Source organism: Passer domesticus, chromosome 2 (assembly GCF_036417665.1).
Source record: "Passer domesticus isolate bPasDom1 chromosome 2, bPasDom1.hap1, whole genome shotgun sequence".
NCBI classification, from domain to species: domain Eukaryota; kingdom Metazoa; phylum Chordata; class Aves; order Passeriformes; family Passeridae; genus Passer; species Passer domesticus.
In genome coordinates, this window is record NC_087475.1 from 20882437 (window position 1) to 20900578 (window position 18142).

Genomic DNA, 18142 nt, shown 5'->3' on the forward strand with positions numbered 1-18142 from the left:
AGGCTTTGCAGATCCCCACAGAGAGTTGTACACTGATTGTTCAGGCTGCACAATCATTTCTCAAATGAAACACAGCTGAAGTGCCAAATGCTGACTCTCCCCAAGCTGACTGTTACATATGGCTATGTCTCCTAACCAGTTACCTGCTGTGGCTGGGGAAAGCCAGGACGAGCACTCAGATTATTTTAATCCTGACTATATAACATAATTTTGAAAGATAACAAGGGTTGAAATCATTAACTGTGCTAAAATAGGGTTTATAGTGTCTCAAACGAAGAATATTAATTATGCTCAGAATAAAGGTTAAAGGAGGGATGGAGAGTTAACCAAATGCTGCAGCTACAGGTCAGCAGTTCCTGTCTCATTCTGCCTAAGAGCCCATAACTGCTTAAGGATAGAGCCCTCACAGTCACATCCCAGCTCCAGATTGGCTTCACTGGGAAGTCACTAGTTTACTGGTTGAGATTGTGAGCACACTAGATTGATCTGTGAAATGCAGCAGGTATTTTTCTCAGAAGTTCATCTTTTTGATGTTGCATTAAGATAGTGTGAGGACTTCTTGAAGCACAATGAACAGCCTCAAACACTGTTAAACAAGAAAGTTCCCACAAGGGAAACCACCACAACAGGACCTCAGAATAACCACAGATGGCAAAAAGGAAGGCAGTAATACCAGACCTAACCAGAGGTGAAAGTGTAGAATTAACACTGGACAAAATTCCGCTGTGCAAATTGTGGGAAAAGCACTGACAGCAACAACAGGAAGGTGCCAGGCCTGGTGAGGCAGATCCAGGTACCTTTCTGGACAAAAGCTCCCACCAAGGCAAACTGTGAGAAAGGAGGTATCTTACACAAGTCCCATCCCATGCTGGGTGGGAACAGCACCCATGACTTATGGATAACAAGGACTTGGACTGTATAAAAGTGGTACCTCCACAAGAACACGGGAACCCCCACCAGCAAGCAGGCCAGGATGAAGAAGGTCCAGCAGGACATCACAGGATTCCATGTGGTAGTGATATCTTTGCTTAGTCTCCCTCTTACACTCTCTTTCTCTTTCCCCCGCTCTCTTCTATCTCTCTCTACTTGACATTTACTGTTTGCCCCTTGATTTTGGCAGAGACAACTCAATAACCAGATCCTAAGAGATAGCAAGCCAAAAACCAAATAAAAAAACTCAGTGCAGCATTCCAGCAACAGTGGATTTGCCATGTCCTCCAGGAAGCAGCAGTGCAAAATCCTGTCTGCCACAAGTGGAGCCCCTCCACTGGAGATGCACCTTTCTTATTTGGGATACAGTGTCTGTGAGATTGTTCTGTGGGCCACCACAGCAGTGAGGAGCTAGAAGCAGGATCACATGTGGAGCAGAGGAGCAGAACAGCACAAGGGAATAATACAGCTTGTAGGAAATAGATATGGAAGAAGAGCCTCCCCTAAAGGAGCAAGAAGGCACATGGATGATAACAGGCTGCTTGGTTGGGATGAATGGAGGGCAGGCCAGGATAGGTGGAACACAGCTGCACCACAGCAGTGCTGAATGCCTCTGAACATTTTATATTCCATTTCCCAGCTGCACCACCACAAGTGATGACAGGAAGGTCTAAAGTTCAGAACCCCATGACCAAATACAAACTACAGGAATTATTACTACTTATTGAAGTTGCTGCATGCCTGACGACTCCTGGGTTATAGTGTGTGTTTTGGGTTGTGTTAAGGGCAGAGCAATCCATGGAATGAGTTGAAGGCCATGGGACTGCCAAAACCAGCTTCTGAAATGAGTAATTTAATTTGAGCTAGGATATTGCTGGCATGTTCACCTTAGTTAGTGTTGATCAGGATCAAGCTCATATTCTTTGCTACCACCTAGAATTTAGCCTCTGACAGAGATTTACATTATGTTTCATCCAATTAAATGGGAATGATTGAACCTGTCATTTTCAGTCTTTGATCTTAGCTCTGAATTAAAATGCAATTGAAAAATGTGTACAAAAATATAGGGGCTTCACAACATCTAGTTTTAAAGTTTCATGAACACTGTAGACAGAACAACCTGGTTAGATAAATATATTTTCTTCTCTTTTTAGATTTCTAAGGTATTTCTGATGCTGAAGAAAAAACATTTTTCTCTGAAAATAAAATAAGCAGCTATCAAGACTGATCCTCTGAAGTCCACTGCATGAACTTTACTAACTCCCTTCTTAATATTACCTTACCTATAATTTAATTGGATATCCTAGGTCTCTAGAACTCAGGCTTGAGCTATCCCTAAAAGTGAGAAAAGGAAACATAAAAATCATAGAGACATTAAGTTAAATACTTTTCTAATTAATAAGATATCCAAGAAAAGTTTCCAGTACTGTAAGTCAGTTTTATTTAAAAAATAGAGTCCAAACATTGTTTTTTATAAGGTGCAACAGATACACTGTTTTCTACAATTAAAAAAAACAAAACAACAAACAGAGCCAAAGCAAAACTATAGTCATAAATATAGTGTCATTCAAACATGGAATCAGTGAGTCTTCTGTAATCCTTAAACATTCTTTTTCTGCTTCTTCAAAGCATAAGAATTAATAATTAGTGTCACTGGGACAGCCAAAGGGTCTTTCTAATGTCATCCATTTCTGTACTTTATTATTAAACTTTCAGGTACAGATTGTTCCAAGTACACATCAGAAGCTGAATGTAACTTAACACAGTTCATGCAAAACAAAGGTACAATACTGAACCTCCATCATTCAAAGATTTTTATAACCGTTCAGTTTAGTTGGATATTTTTGAAGTCCTGCTTGAAGGACTGAACTGAGGTTGCATAAAGTCAGCAGTATATACTAAAATACTCATGTAACTGAGATTGATAACGCTACGTGACTATCTTGAGCTCTACAAATTCAAATAAATAGGGCTGAGATCTATGCCTCTTGGAGTCTATTCAGTACCTTCCAAAACAAATTTTGGAATACAGATGGAAAACAGTGCCTGATAATGGGCTTGTTATGGGGAAATAAATCATTACATCACAACTGCATTTTTTGAGATAAGCATGTTATTAATTTATATTAAGAGTGTTCCCTTTCAGACACCAGTGTGAAGAGCAATAAAGGCTGTAGCATGGAGGGAGTTTTCTAATTAGCAAAGTCTGTCCTGTCTCAAAGCCCTCCATGTCATTCTAGCATCAGCCTCAGCCTTGATGATAACACCAAGCAGCTGAAGTTAGCCATGAGTGTGCCATTCCTGGACAGCCAGATAGCAGCCCCTGCTCTGGTTTAACATCTTTTGAACAGACACTGGAACAAGGAGCAGCACTACGTGGTTACATGTCCAAAGGTTTTTCCCTTGACCCCTTAGCTATTTAAAGCTTTCACCTTGGAAGGAATGTGTTTGACAGGAGAGAGCTGTACACCCATTCACCTGCCTTTTACTTGGGTGGTAGTCCAGGGTCAAACTGCATTCACAACAACTACATAAATCTCAATTCCTTCTGCTGGTGCTTGCTACAAATCATCATGTTGGTTTTTTAGATCTTTTTTTTTAAGCCTTGAGGGCTCCTCCTAAGTAGTCTAATAAGGCAAGGCAACAAGCTATCACAGGGGTGACTTGGTTTCAGTAAATCAGGCCTCTGGGTATTAATGGGAATTAACCACACAAGTCCATTCCAATGCATAACCACAGATTGAGTTTAACCTGATAAAACAAGTCAATACATATGTGAATTTGTATTCACAGCCAAATTAACCTCAATTAGGCAAGTCCATGTCTTTCTCTCAGAAAATTATGTTTTTCAGTGTTGTTACACTATATTGGTTGCTGTTAGCAAACATGGAAAGTAGAACATGGTCATATAGTTTTAATCTAAGGATGAGATTGCTCTCAAAAGTCAGCCTTTTTAGCTTATCTACATCCCTTAGATTCTGGAAGTTATGGGTAGAGACTGACAATTGTATAAAGCCCCATTTGGATTCAGTTGTGGGAATGAACTGATTTTATGATGGCTTCTCTGTTCAAATGAGGGAATCTAGTGTTTATGAGCATTGTTGTTGACTTGATTAGTTTTTTTATGAGTTTGGCTGCTGACAGCTTCACAGAAAAACGCAAGAAATAATCACATTATGTTCTCTTTCCTATTTTCAGAGGAAAGGGGTTGCTCAGTCCTACAGTTTACATGGTGTTAATATTATCCCTTTAATAATACATCATTGTACTGCAGCTGTTCAGTTAACAAAAAGTATACACTTAAATATTTATGGGCTTTGGCCAGAGCTACATATATTTATGTCAGTCTGTTGCAAACACCATTGTTAAGTGGAGTACTTAACAGATTAAAATTATCCCTCTACTTCCGTTTCTTTCACTTCAGCAATTCAGGCCATACTCCGTGTGAATGCAGTGGGACATGTGCCAGAAGGAAGCAGGGTCACTAGAGATAAGAGGAGGAATTTGTGACATAGAACTTCGGCATCTAACTCAGGGCACACCTGAGTAGCTGTCTCAGTGCAGGGACACAACACTCATGCACATTGCCCACATGTTACATCAACAGTCTGGGTTTGGGCTGGAGCAAGCAACAGGCTGTTCTGGCATGGAAGGTCATCTCTATCCATGAGGAGCATTCAAACACCACCAGTTATCTGGTTGAATTTCAGCAAAAATACCAGAGGTCTTAGATGCCTAAATGAAGGGACCAGGAGGTCTGAAGGGGATTCAGAGCACAACCTTTCTCCAATCTTTAAAGCAAAGGCAGTGTGAATTATGTGTTACAGAGAGTACAATTTGGTATTCTGTTACTGATAGCAGTATGGACTAAAGGGTTGACCCTCTTTATCTCACAGAGGATCAGAACAAGGGTTTAGGAAAATTAAACATTTTTACCTGAGTGACTTAGAGGTCTCTACCAGGGTCTGGTAAATCTTGTTTTCTTGGTGCAAACAGATAAATACTTAAAGCTTTCATATGATCATTTGCATTCTCAGTCCCTGTGATCTTATCCAGTCACAGATCTGTGGAGAGGAATTCCACAGTCCTATGACTGACAAGTGCATAAAGAGTAGATCTCTTACAGAGTAAGTGTATAGACACTATGACTGTTAAATTAATTTCAGCCATCTCTTGGCAAATACAAAAAGACAAATGCCAAGAAAGAGCAATGACAAAAAGGACCTAAGTGGACAACCAAGAGTCAATGCAGAATGTCATTCATTTGTGAAAAATTGTGATGTACATAAGGGAAGACAGTGAGGGATTCAATCTCTTGTCACTAACACTGATGGGAGACAGATACCACTGTCCTTTTAGTGCTTTTGAAAACTATTTTATGGGCTTCTATGTTTTTTCCAGTTACCACAGCAAACCACAAAATACTAAATTTTACAGTACTTGTATGCAAAATTGCATAGAGAGATAATAAATTCTTACAAATAAATCCCATTTCAACATTTATAAGGGAAAGCTGGTTGACAGAAATGCTAAGCAGTATAAAATTCAAAAGACTAAAGCAGGGAGCAAGGGACACTACTTTTTAAAGTGATTTGAGGCGTAATCTTACTCTTTTCTTAAGACTTAAATCCAGTCTTGATTCAATAAACATCTACAAAATAAATGAAGATGAGAAAAGTCTTTAATTTAAAAATACGACAATTGTTGTCTGTCATGAAAATGGTATAACTCAGTAGCAAACAAATAGCCATGATTCCAGTAACAAAAGCAACTGGCATTACTCATCTACACTCTCTGGCTTGGAACACAAACCGTTCTGTGTTTTAGCAGCTTGTACATAAACAGTGTCTGCTGCCCTTCACACCTGCCTCAGGAGTTACTGTGACCTTGATGCCTCCCAGTGGTGCTCGTGGCTCTTGGTCTCCAAGTGCTGCATCACTTACACCCACCAGCGCTCCAATTGAGCTGTTGGGAACCTCATTAAGGAAACACAGCTCGGTGTCTGCAGCTGCTCAGAGCTTCTAAACTGCCTTCCTCATTAAATAAGTGCTGTCCTGCATCCACTCCCTCTGTCAGAGGCATATCAGGCCATTCCTCATGTACGTTACCTTTTTTCTCTTTAAGCAAGATGAAACCACAAACACAGCCTTCATGTTAATCTAGAAGGGATTCCTTTGGGGTTACTTTCTTCTTCTTTACCAGTCTAGTTAAACATGATAGATTCAGGGTCCTGGTTTGCCATTTGAGCCATATGTCTTAATACATCCTTTTTAGTTATGATACCCAGCAGCCTCCTATAGGAGAAAAGGAAGCGAAAGGTCAACAATCTCATATATCATCCAGGTTTCTTCCCTGTTCAGCTGCAGGGACATTTCGTGAGTGCTTCCATACAGTACTGTCCATCTCATGTATTCCCCAATTATTACCTTTTTATAAAAGTATTCTCACCTCATGTATTTCTGCTACCCCAGCCACATAATTAAGTGAAATACTTTGGCTTATTACCTCTTGTTGTTGGGAACATGACTGAGTGAGGAGCTACAACAACTAATACTTGGTGCAACAAAATAATAAGTTTCTTTAGGCTCAGGCTGTGAGGATCAGCAGTCAGACCCAAGGTATCAGTGCTTGGTAATACACAAAGTAAGCTAAAGCACAGGGTTTCTGAAACTCTCACTGCCTGACAGCATAATTCCTTCAGATTTAAATGATAATTTCTCATTTATGTGAACCTAAATGAATTATATCTGTCAAGAAAGATGAGGCCTATGGGATATCTGGCCCCAAGAGTCAAAAATTGTATAACCCTCAGTATTCAAGGGCTTTTTACTTCCAGTCCTTGAAGACCATTACGCACTGAATATTGAAACTATGTCATTGTTAATAGTTTTTTCACCTTTCATTTCACATAAGTTCTAAAACTCCAGGTATAAATTTGTGAATCCAGGCACCTAAAATCAGAACCCTTATCTGTATCCCAATAATGGTTCTTATTTTCTTAATGCTGAGGATACTGCATTGACAGTAACAACTGACATGAAATATTTTTGATTAACAAAAAGACTCTCTAACAGAAGAATACATTTTCATCTTCCACATTTGGAAGTGATGGCTGTGGTTTGGCTATCCTGCTATCACTAGATCCTGGGATGAGCCGTGATGCCCAAATACCTTAAACTCCATTGGAACTATGGGATGTTGTGTCTAGTCCACATGGTGCAGCTTTTTATTCCCCTAATTTCATGTTTTCCCACCTCCTTCAGCTGTTATTTGAGGGCCTTTGGTTTATACACCTTTCCATTATCCAGAAAGAAAGTTGAACAGAGTAATTTTCCTGCAATGACACCTTTATCACAATTTTTACAAACATCTTATCTAGCTGGATGTCTCAAAACAGGCATATTCTTTGCAAACAATACTGATTACCAGATCTGCCTCTGCTGGAAACTGAATTATAGTGGAAGTCAGAACAGTTTATTTTGTATTTATTTTTGCCTTATCTAAATGAGAATACACTAAGGATTTGGGAGAGCAGAATGAAATATAACACCATCCAAGCACCATTTTGGTTCCAAGTCTGACTTCTTTTGCTGCCCTGGAGATACATGGGTGAGGCTCCCTTATTCATCCATTCACAAAATAAGGCAAAATAAAAATGTTCATTTGACTGTCAACTACTCACCCACTGCGAGTCACCAGGCACTGCCGGAGCCCAAGTTTTCGGAAGATATCGACCACAGTTTCCATGGGTGTGTGGTCAGTGACAGTGAAAGGGCTCAGGTTGAGAATGCGCCGCAGTTTCAGCGGATGGGGACTGTTGGGTGGCAGCTCTGGGGGGTCCTCGGTGAAGTACACGATGGAGTTGCTCACCACCCCATCCTGACGCTGTCTCGCGTTCTCTGTGCAACACAAAAATCGGTGTAGATAGTGAAGTTTGGTAATAAAAAAGAATCCCTCCTTTGGAAAGCAAGGTTTGATTTTGTCTTTAAAGTACTGAAGTCCCAGAAATGTGCGTCACTGAGTAACCTTGAATTTCCTTGAGACACTGCTCCCTCAAAGCAAATGTGGTATTTTTATAGGCACATACTTTTCCTTCGTTGGGATAGTGCTTTTCTGAATAAATATGCAGCTCATTGCATTCACAAACTTCACTAATCCAATTTCTGTCAAATTCAAATCACTCTATGTAATTTCCTCCATTGTGAGAGTCACAACAGAAACTTTATTACATGTCTGAAGGAGTGGAGGCAACAGCTGTGTAAGATCCCAGCTGGCTTGGAGCAAAACTTTTCAGTGGATTTGGGAAAATGTGGACATGGTGAATGGATTTATGAACACAAAGCTGGGGAAAGACAAATTCACATTCCAGGGATCCAGGGATGGTGTGGGTGTTTTTCTAGACCAGCACAGCTCGCTGGCATGCAGAGTAAATTTTGTGGGCTTACACTTAATGCCTTAAATAGTTTGCATATCTAGATTTTAAAAAGGAAAAATAAATTAGTTTCCTACTTAAAGCAAAATCATAAAGGGAGAAAAAATACAGGGGTAAACAGCACATATGTGACCATTTTCAGAAGTTCAAAAGCTATCATTAATACTTGGATCAAACTACAAAGTGAACATCACACTACATCTGGAGTTTGCATGATCAGTATAAGCCTTTTACTTAAAGTAGGCCCCAAGACTTACCATTGGAGTACTTTATTTTCTTTGCAGTGTTTACCTCATCTCTACTCAACACTACAGGGTATAAACATTATATGAGACAGATTTCTAAATGACAGACAACTTTTCACTCCCCAGAAGAAGCATATCATGTGCTTGGCTCTGAGGGTTTAACTTTATTTTTTTAATAAATTATTTGAAATAGTTAAATTATTACTTTCAATTAACATAATTAACAATTAACATGCTTTTGCTCTTGAACACATACTCCAAGCATATGTAAATATTCTTGGAACTCTCTGCCATCAATCAGAGTGAGAAACCTGCTCCTGTGATTTGTAATATAGGCAGTGATGGTTTCCAACATGTTTCAGCTGCATTTTTCTTTTTTACATTTAATGATCATTGTCTTGTAATATTTCTGGAACTGGAGCAGTGCTGGCTCAAACCTAACAGCAGTACAGTATGTGATTCTCAGCCTTCTCACCCCACATATTACAAGCCCTATTGCAATTTACAGGAATGATGTTAGTTTTGTCTCAGCTTGTTTCAATTCATACATCCAATTTCAAGTGTGAATGTGCCTGCATAGTTCTTTGATATATGATCTGTGCTAAGAGGTAGCATTAATCAAACTGAAGGTAACTCCCACCCTTTGATAAAAACCTTTGACAGCTAGGTATTTCCTTCCCAAAGCTGCACCCTAAGAAATAGGGCCAAGCATTTTGGTTACCACATTGCTGTTCCCAAGGCAGCAGTGACCCTGAACAGCAGTGATTAGCCAAAGTCATGATTTCACTCTTCCATGTCAAACACCTCTCTAGAGAAATTTGAATGATGTAGTACTATGGAGTAAATTCAGTGGCATCAGAAAAATGGTGGATTTTGTAAGCAGTCTCACTGGATGGGGGAGTGGGAGTAAAGGTAAAACAGAAGAGCAGATCATTTTTGCAGTCAGTGGGTAAGAAAAGCAGATACAGATTAGCAGAAAGAGCAAAGCAAATGGATGACAATGTCTGGTTTTACAGAGCAATCTATGCAGGCTCTTGTCATAGCTAGAGAATGAATTAATTCTCCCAAATGTGAAACAGCCTCTCATATTCAGGGGTTCACATTTCACAGCCTATATCAACTATGTTGATCTCTCAAGTCCACACAGGGAAAAGCATATTGTACAGGCCACCTGGCTATTGTCCAAGGCTCTGCCTTTTGCATGGTGCCTCTGGAGCTGGCCAAATTTAAGAAAAGCTTTACAGTGTCAAAAACTCCCCTCTGTAAGACTGTAAAGTAGATGTCATCTAAAATGTAGACACCTCTTTCCCAGAGGGTGACTCTGCCACCCCACCTGCCTACCCACTCAACAAGGATCAATGGAAGGACACAATCCTCCTGAGGATGCTGCTGAGCAATTGGAAATGGCATTGCCATTCACTTTACAGGTATTTGATGCATTTATAGAGCATGCTTCACTCAGTAGGAAAGATATTATGTAGGGGTAAACCATGAGGCAGATAGCTTTGTGGAAACGGGTATTTGATGCAAGACTCAGCAGCTATTGCCTTCATCCAAGAAGGCAGGTGTTTGAGGGAACTGGAGTAATTCCCCACAGTATTCCCAGGACCACCATACTACTGAGGCACAATTAATTTGGCTTGAGAAGGAAGCTGAAATTCTTGATTGAAAGCATGTCTCAGTGAAGAGTAAAATGTTCTTACATAGAGGTACCAGAGATAATTCAAACTGGGGAGGCATTCTGCAGGGCACAATGTCATGAAAAAAGAGACACTGGTGAAAGAAGAGATACTGGAGTGGGCCTGACTCTGCTTTTGGTAAGACCTCATTCCCTGGCTGAAGTGCTGCATGGATGGGGCTTATGCTGTTCTGAGATGTATCTCCAGTATCTCTGTCAGGCTGAACAGGTGAACCTGAACAGGTGAACCAGAGATGTTTCACCATGTGTGATATTTCTCTCTTGGAAAGCAATTTTATGGCTGAAGGAGAATTGGTGTATGGCTCCATGCTCACAACCATGAAGCAAGCTCAGGTGGAGGTTCAGAACACATTAGCCACCCTTGTGGTAGTGATCAACAGTACCAAGTCTGAAATTCAGGCAAAGCAACTTCAGAGAAAGAGGATTAGCAATCAAAAGGTTGTTAGCATGGTTTGCCCTGCTCTGTACTGGACCCATATACTATGTCTTTTGAAACCAAATCCAGATTTTTAGTTACAAGAACACAAACCATACTGGAAAGATTAACCATTTATCATAGTGTCAGTACAGAATGACAGAACTCACACTAAGCCCAAGGTGAAAAGGGATACAAAAGATCATTGGTGGCTGAGGATTTTAGAAAAACTTATCTATACATGTAACAATTTAATTTTAAATCTGTCTCATTTTCTACAAAAGATGCTTTTAATTAGAACTGATCAGGAGACAGTAGCTTTTCCTCTGAAAAATGCAGATGTCAAACAATTTTTGAACAGGAAAGCATTTTGATCTAAATGTTTACTGAGTTTAATTTTAACTGATTTCTTTGTTGTCAGTTCATAGCCTGACATTTTCTCACATCTTCTGGCAAGACCATTCAGCCACACTGCCATTTACGACCCGAAACAAAAGATTCAGTTCCTCAAAGTTCTTTAACTCACTCAAAGCAGCCTCTGATCTTTCTGATTTTAAAGTGAGGGCTCTGCATCTTCAGTCCATGCAATTTTCCCACTAACACACCTTCCTGAAAAGGAGGTGCAAAAGACTATTAACTTAGGAAGGCACCAAGTGTTTAAGCCATGACATGGCATGGGCAGTATAAAAGACAGACCCAGGGTAGGCTAAATACATCTAAAACATGTGCTTTAAAGACTTCAAATTTTGTTTCAGCTTTGTGGGAACTGAGCTGGAATGTGACATTCAAAAATAACCCAAATTTTCCATTTATTAATTTTCTTGTCTGAAAAATATGTGCAATTCCATCAGAAACAGCAGCTTTTTTAAGGTGCCTGAACAGCAGGGATGAAAAAGAACCAAAAAGAACCATGAAAAGAAGAAGAATTCCAAGTCAAGGAGGTTTGGATATACCAGACATTCCAGTCTCCTGCAAAGCACAAGGCAACCATGCCCAGATGGCATCTTGTCTGCCTACCCAGCTGGCCCTCAACACCACAGGACTGCCAGAACTGGGAGCAGACAGTGGGCCAGCCTTGCAGACCTCTGCAGTTCTGGATGCCCTGGGCCCAGAAAAGGTAGAAAAACTTGCTTTCATCCAATACACTTGTTCTTCAATCCCCACTTAGTCATCAGATCAACCAGGAAAGGACCTGACATTCAAAATCTTTAATGACCTGGAGTTGGACTGTCAGGCAAGCAGCCAGCTATCCACTGGATACCAGACAAATTCATCCATCTTTACCAAAAAATATTGTGCACTGAAAACTTTCCACCTGTAGCACTAAAATCCTGCATGTGAGAAAAAGGTGAGACAGAGCAACAGAAAGGAGCACAGGTTATTTCATCATCAAAGTTCATGACTGCCCCAGCCCCTTCTGGATGCCCATGGAGAGGGAAAGAAACTGATCACTACACTGGCTTTTGGTCTGGTTCCGACAAAAATTCTGGCATACGAGTTGAGTTTCTCTCTGTTGCCTCTAGAAGAATTTTATTTTACTCTTTTGAGTGACAGCAAAATTAAGCCCACAGGGGTCAAGCCCACAAAATTCTATCAGGTGGTATGATGCAACAGAAAATCTTCCATGTCCCACTAACCATAAAAGTCAGATTTAAAGAAAAAGTGAGATTTGGTGCTTTTTTATCCATTCTTCAAGGTGAATAACACTCCTCACCTCCTATCTTGTCTAAACTCCTTTCCAAACCAATCTGTTGGACATTGATACTCTACTTACTTATTGCGAGGATCAGCTCTCGTCTCTGTGCAAATCCAATAAGTCTCTCTGAGTCTTTAGAGACCACCACTGGAAAGCCATTGTAGTCGGTCTCCTTGATCAGTGTCTCCACGTCCTCCACCGTCATGCTGTCCTGCGTCAGCACGGAGAGAGGAGCCTCGCCGCGCCGCGGCCGCATCACGTCCGTCGCCAGCGTGCGGTGGGTGAACTCGTCCTTCACATCCAGGAAGGGGTAGCCGTTCAGATGAATGTGAGCTTCATAGATCCCTTCTTTCCCAAAGGCATCTGCCACCCACTTGCTTGTGACAGCTGCAGCCATAAGAGGGACAATGTACTCCAGGCCTCCAGTTAGCTCGAACATAATCACCACCAGAGAGACTGTCATTCGAGTAACACCACCTGCCAACAAGGAAAAGACTCAAGTTTCTCTCAGTGCTGGTATACATACCAAGCAACTCACATTTTTGAGCCTTACACTCAAAAATGCATGTAATTATTTATGCCGAGTACTTTGCCCTTATACTCTTAGGTTTGTTTCTCTGAAGAAAGAAATTTTTATCTATTACAGTTTTCATCACAAATTTTGAGGGAACTTGCTCATGCCAAAGTGGCTAGCATTGAAAAGCAAACAATGAATGCTAAAAGACAGAGCTTTAAAACCAAAAAGGATGCCAAAAAAATCAGCTTTAACGGATACTTGAGAAAGTAAAATTGAACCCTGCCATTAGCCCTCCAAAACGACTCCAAGAGTCAGTTAAGTGCCATGGCTGAGGCAGGTAGGAATGTGGAGAGGTGGCCTTCACACTGGCCTGTCTATTGCAGTCATACTGAAGAGAAAGCTGAGCATTATCTCTGGGCACAACTTGGTTACAAAATCCTACCTTGGAACAGCTTAGGGCCACTGCAAGATCTATGTTAGAGCTTAAACCCCTGCTTTGGATATCACTATAGTAAAACAGTTTGAACTGAGTACAACTTGGTTTGAGGCCATCCAGGCATGCAGCCATAGGCAGGGTTGTAGCTATATTTTTCAATCTAGTCTTTCCATACTAATTTCATAAGCAAGCTCCTTGCTCCTTCAGTTTACATTAAAGGATAAAAATAATCACATAACTGAGGACAAGTGTGTATGTATCTCTGAATTATTAGGTAACATTTCTTTGCCTCTGTTAAAAAGGTAAATGTAATAAATCTGCTATTTTTAGGGCTCAAAATACAGCCCCATTTTAGATGAGAAAAATCAGAAACAGGTCATTAAGAGATCTTTTTATCTAGCAGCATACAGAAATATTCGATTGTTGATTACTTAACGCTATGATCCAGATATGAATTTCATCTGAGGAATGCCTTAAACTTCTGACTGTGAAAAGCTGAGAGCAAATACCAGAGTAAGGATCATTTAATACTTCATTTCTCCAAGCAAGATAGTCTTTGGTACAGAACAGCTTAAGTATGTACAAGCTGTGACCATTCTACTGTATGTCTCACCACACTATTAAAAACCATTGCACCTTAATTTGAACCTTTTAAAAGAGGAAGGAATTGCAGCTTCACCTTGGGTCCTGTGTGCAGCTTTGGGCATCACAATATAAAAAAATGCATTAAGCTATTAGAAGCCATCCAAAAGAGGGCCACTAGGATGATGAAGTGTCTCAAAGGGAAGCTTTTTGTGGATTGGCTGAGGTCACTTAGTCTGTTCAACCTGGAGAGGACTAAGGGGAGACCTCATTCTGGTCTACAACATTTCACAAGGGGAAGCAGAGGGGCAGACACTGATCTCTCCTCTCTGGTGACCAGTGACAGTTGACTCAAGGGAATGGCCTGAAGTTGTATTGGAGAGGTTTAGGTTGGATATCAAGAAAAGATTCTTCACCCAGAGGGTGGCTGGGTATTGAAACAGGCTCTCCAGGGAAGTGGTCAAAGCACGAAGCCTGATAAGAGTTCAAGAGGTATTTGGACAATTCTCTTGGGCCCATGGTGTGATTTTTTGGGTGTTCTGTGCATGGGCAGGATTTGAACTTGATGATCTTGACTTGTCCCTTCCAATTCAGCATATTCTATGCTTCTGTAATTCTATACTGACTAGCAGATCATCTGCAACATCAGAGCCAAATTTTTGTGCGTTATTTATTTAATTAATATTAAGATCATTTATCATAAAGAGGAAGTACTTTACTTGTTTGAACAGTAAGATTCATCCCTGCTTTTTTTTAAATGTCTACACTGCTGTGGGTTTTCACATCCAAAGGGATGATCCAGATTGCCTTTATAACCTCTAGATAAAAACAGGCCCTTTTGAGGCCAAATTCATCTGTTCATTTGCCTGGCTTTAGATGTGTATTGCCAGATGAGACTGATCTTTCCCATACCTCATTTTTCTGTTTTGACTGTGAGGGGTATCAAGACAGTTAAGCTCAGGTGCTGATATCTACATTACAGACATTAAATTTTCAAGCAAATACCACCCTTCCTTCCTCTATATTGATTGCACAAATGATCCTGCTTTTCCAATATGAGCATCCAAATCTGAAATTTTTCCAGCTCTTCCTTGAATACATCTTTAATTTCAAGCCTACCCTATCACATTACTCATGTATTATGCCTCTCCTCTATTTTTTCATACGCTGATGATGATATCAATAACAGCAACAAAAGGAGATGGAATATGCAAGTACACGAGGGGAAAGATATGATCAGGTAAAAACATGCTTAGATGGCATGCTTGTAACATTCTTCTTGCATCTATGGCTAGAAATTTGATACATGAGATATTTTCCAATGATCTTGCTTTAATAGTTAACAGATCACTGCTGTTATATCCAATAAATCCTATTTATTGAGTGTAATCCAGTATTGGCCTATGATCAAAATGTAAACCAAAATACAGCTCAGTTGACCATCGCATGACACACAGCCAACAAGAGACAGAATTTTTGCCTCTGTGTAGCTTAAAATTTAGCAAAAACTGGGATGTTTTCTTCATGTACTGAGAGAGAGCACAGTCTAAACAAACAAGTAGCTTTAGTCCAGTTACAGTGAATTTCATTACATCAAATGGAAAAAATGCAAGCAAAAGTACTCCTGCTTGGAAACCTGCAGCCTAACTTCAATTTGTTCTTTCCTTTTCTCTGCTTTTTGGCAGACTACAAGTAGACATTGATGACTGCAAGCCTTTCTGTTGCTGACTATCTAGCAGATCACTGGAGCAGCCAGTAGAAGAAGCTGCCCATTCTTTAGCCCATCACGTCTTGATTTCAACTTCTGTGGCACCCAGAAATGCCAACACAAACAGCTAACACCAACACAGGGCCCGCCAGAGTGTGTCCCCAAACATCAGTGTTGGTCACACACAAACCAATGACCAGCAGAGACCGTACCCAAGCAAGCTGCTGCTCCCACCATAGCATAAAGTCCTGGTGTGACACAGTCTGCCCCAGGTCTGCACCAGTTCCTGAAGATGATCCAGTCATGATGGTGGTATGCCAGCTGCTCCACTCCAATCCCAACCATCCTGCCAGCTATGGCTCCAACAGCCATGCTAGGAATAAAGAGGCCTGAAGGGATCTGGAATGAAATATAGACACATGAGCACCTTGACAAAAAAGGCAAGTATCAAACAATTTTAATTAACAGTAAGAGAATCAAGCCTCATGGCAGCCTACAGGGCTGATCCCCATGGTCTGACATAGTTTTCTGCAGTGACTGAGTTTATGTGGCTACTTGTGTATTAATAACTGTATTAAATGTTAGTGCATTTTTAAAAGAAATTTTGAATCCTATCTGCTGCATCTCACTGAATTAGGGCGATAAATGCTGTTTCTGAATAATAGTTTGCTTTTGAAGTCAAGATGTTCCTGGCTTTGCCTTTATTGCTTTCTCAGCAGGAAGTCAGGAGCTGCTGATGGTTCTGTCATAGGCTTGAGAATAAGCTTAACTGAAAACAACATCTTGATTTCACCCTCTATCAGATGGAGCACTTTATGGTTTTATTACTACTTTTTCAGGGTAAATCAGACCAGATTTTAAATTAAATGTATTAAATGAAGAATAAAAATTCAGAGGAAGGGGGCTGACTGCTCAGAGGCAACTAATTCTCCATCTCAGTTTACAATATATTTTCCAGGAAGCTCTGTGAATCATTACTTTGTTGTCTGCTATACAGACAAGTCACAAATCATTAAAAACAGTATTTAAATGAGAATGGAGGGGGGAAAAAGAGAATGAAAATGCACTTTGCTTGGATAAGTGCACTTCCTCTTAGATGTCAAGTGCACCAGCAAGTTAGAGCTGTATTTCCTGCTGGAGAAGACAATTCAAATCTGTGACAAGGGCTTGCAGGCAGCTTTTGTTGTTTTCAGAGAGGAAAGCCTATTATATCTTTTTAAGTCTGAAAATATACCTTGAGCTTCCTAGAGAACTTAACTAATCACCTCATCAGCACAGCCCAGAGGCATCTAGGGCTCATAACAGTGGATGCTACAGCCCCCACCACAGTGTTAACTTTGCTGGTGCAGCTCAGTTGAGTCTTTTCAATTTAATGGGTAAAGCTATTTGGTCTGTTCTTTTACTGACTGGTTGAAACTGTCAATTCTTTATTTTTCTAACAATTCAATATTATTCTAACAATTTTTAAATATATAGGATAAATAAAGAATTACATTTTGAATAAAGAACCAAGGCTTTTAATGAACAAGCATAACAATGGGCTGTCATCCATAGATCAGTTTCTAGAGTGAAAGGCTACACTCAGTTCAAGTGTAGTGTTTAAGAGAAAGAATGAGATACTTTAGTTTTGAACATAGTATAAAATACAGTGTATATCTAAGAAAAGCTTCTCATTGTCTGCAGTCACCAGATCCACAAATATATGCTCAGATAATGGGAGCTGTAGACAGACAGAACCTGTTTTTTATGTGCTCTATTAATCAGATATATAGAGTTCACCACAAACAGCTTGGTATATATGGAAAACTTGGATAAATTGTTCTTGGACCTTTCATCACTCATTTATGGGGAGAAGTTGCTGCTGAAGGAAAAAGCTGCAAATCCAGAATATTCAAATGACACATCCGTTAGTCTTCTCACTCATTCCCCTTTTTTCTGAGCTACAGTGCTTAAAAAGATTCAAAAATAGACCTTTTCAAACACTTCTATATTTCTGTGAGGCTCTAAATGCGTAAAATAGTAAATTTAAAATTATTACTTCCTTGAGTATAGCTACCTTGAGGCACATTAAGACATTAATCCAACAAGACAAACAACAATGTAAATAGCCCATATCCATGAGAGAGCTAAAAAACAGCTGCAGTGGGAATCATCTTGAAATTGCTTATTGGCAACAGCAGGTTTAAATTTCCACACAGATTTCTTTTTCACTTAACAAAACCACAGATGACTAGAAGGTGGAAAAGCAGGGCTCATCCCTGTGCTGCCACAGGGGCCCACAGGGCATGGTGCTGGCAGGGACATGAGCCAGCAGCATCCCCTGGCTGGAGCAGGTCAGAGACAGAGAGAACACAGCTGCCCATGGCAGCCCATCTGTGGCCTGTGCTCCTGCACCCGCCCCCTGTTGTCACATTTTCTTCATAGAGAAAAGTAAGGCACAGTTCTTCCTAGGAATATTTCTGAGATTCACATTTTCTGAACT

At 40.3% G+C, this 18142-nt stretch overlaps 1 protein-coding gene across 1 annotated transcript in view; it reads right to left on the reverse strand.

The window, feature by feature from the left end:
- Positions 1-2347: 2347 nt before the first annotated feature.
- Positions 2348-18142, reverse strand: part of CLCN4 (chloride voltage-gated channel 4) — a 41894-nt gene continuing 26099 nt past the window's right edge. The window contains exons 9-12 of the mRNA XM_064407728.1: positions 15873-16059; positions 12496-12894; positions 7613-7829; positions 2348-6224 (exon numbers count right to left, since the gene is read on the reverse strand). Of these exons, the coding sequence (XP_064263798.1) occupies positions 6134-6224; positions 7613-7829; positions 12496-12894; positions 15873-16059 (894 nt within the window). The 3' untranslated portion in view covers positions 2348-6133. The remainder of the gene's footprint in view (positions 6225-7612; positions 7830-12495; positions 12895-15872; positions 16060-18142) is intronic.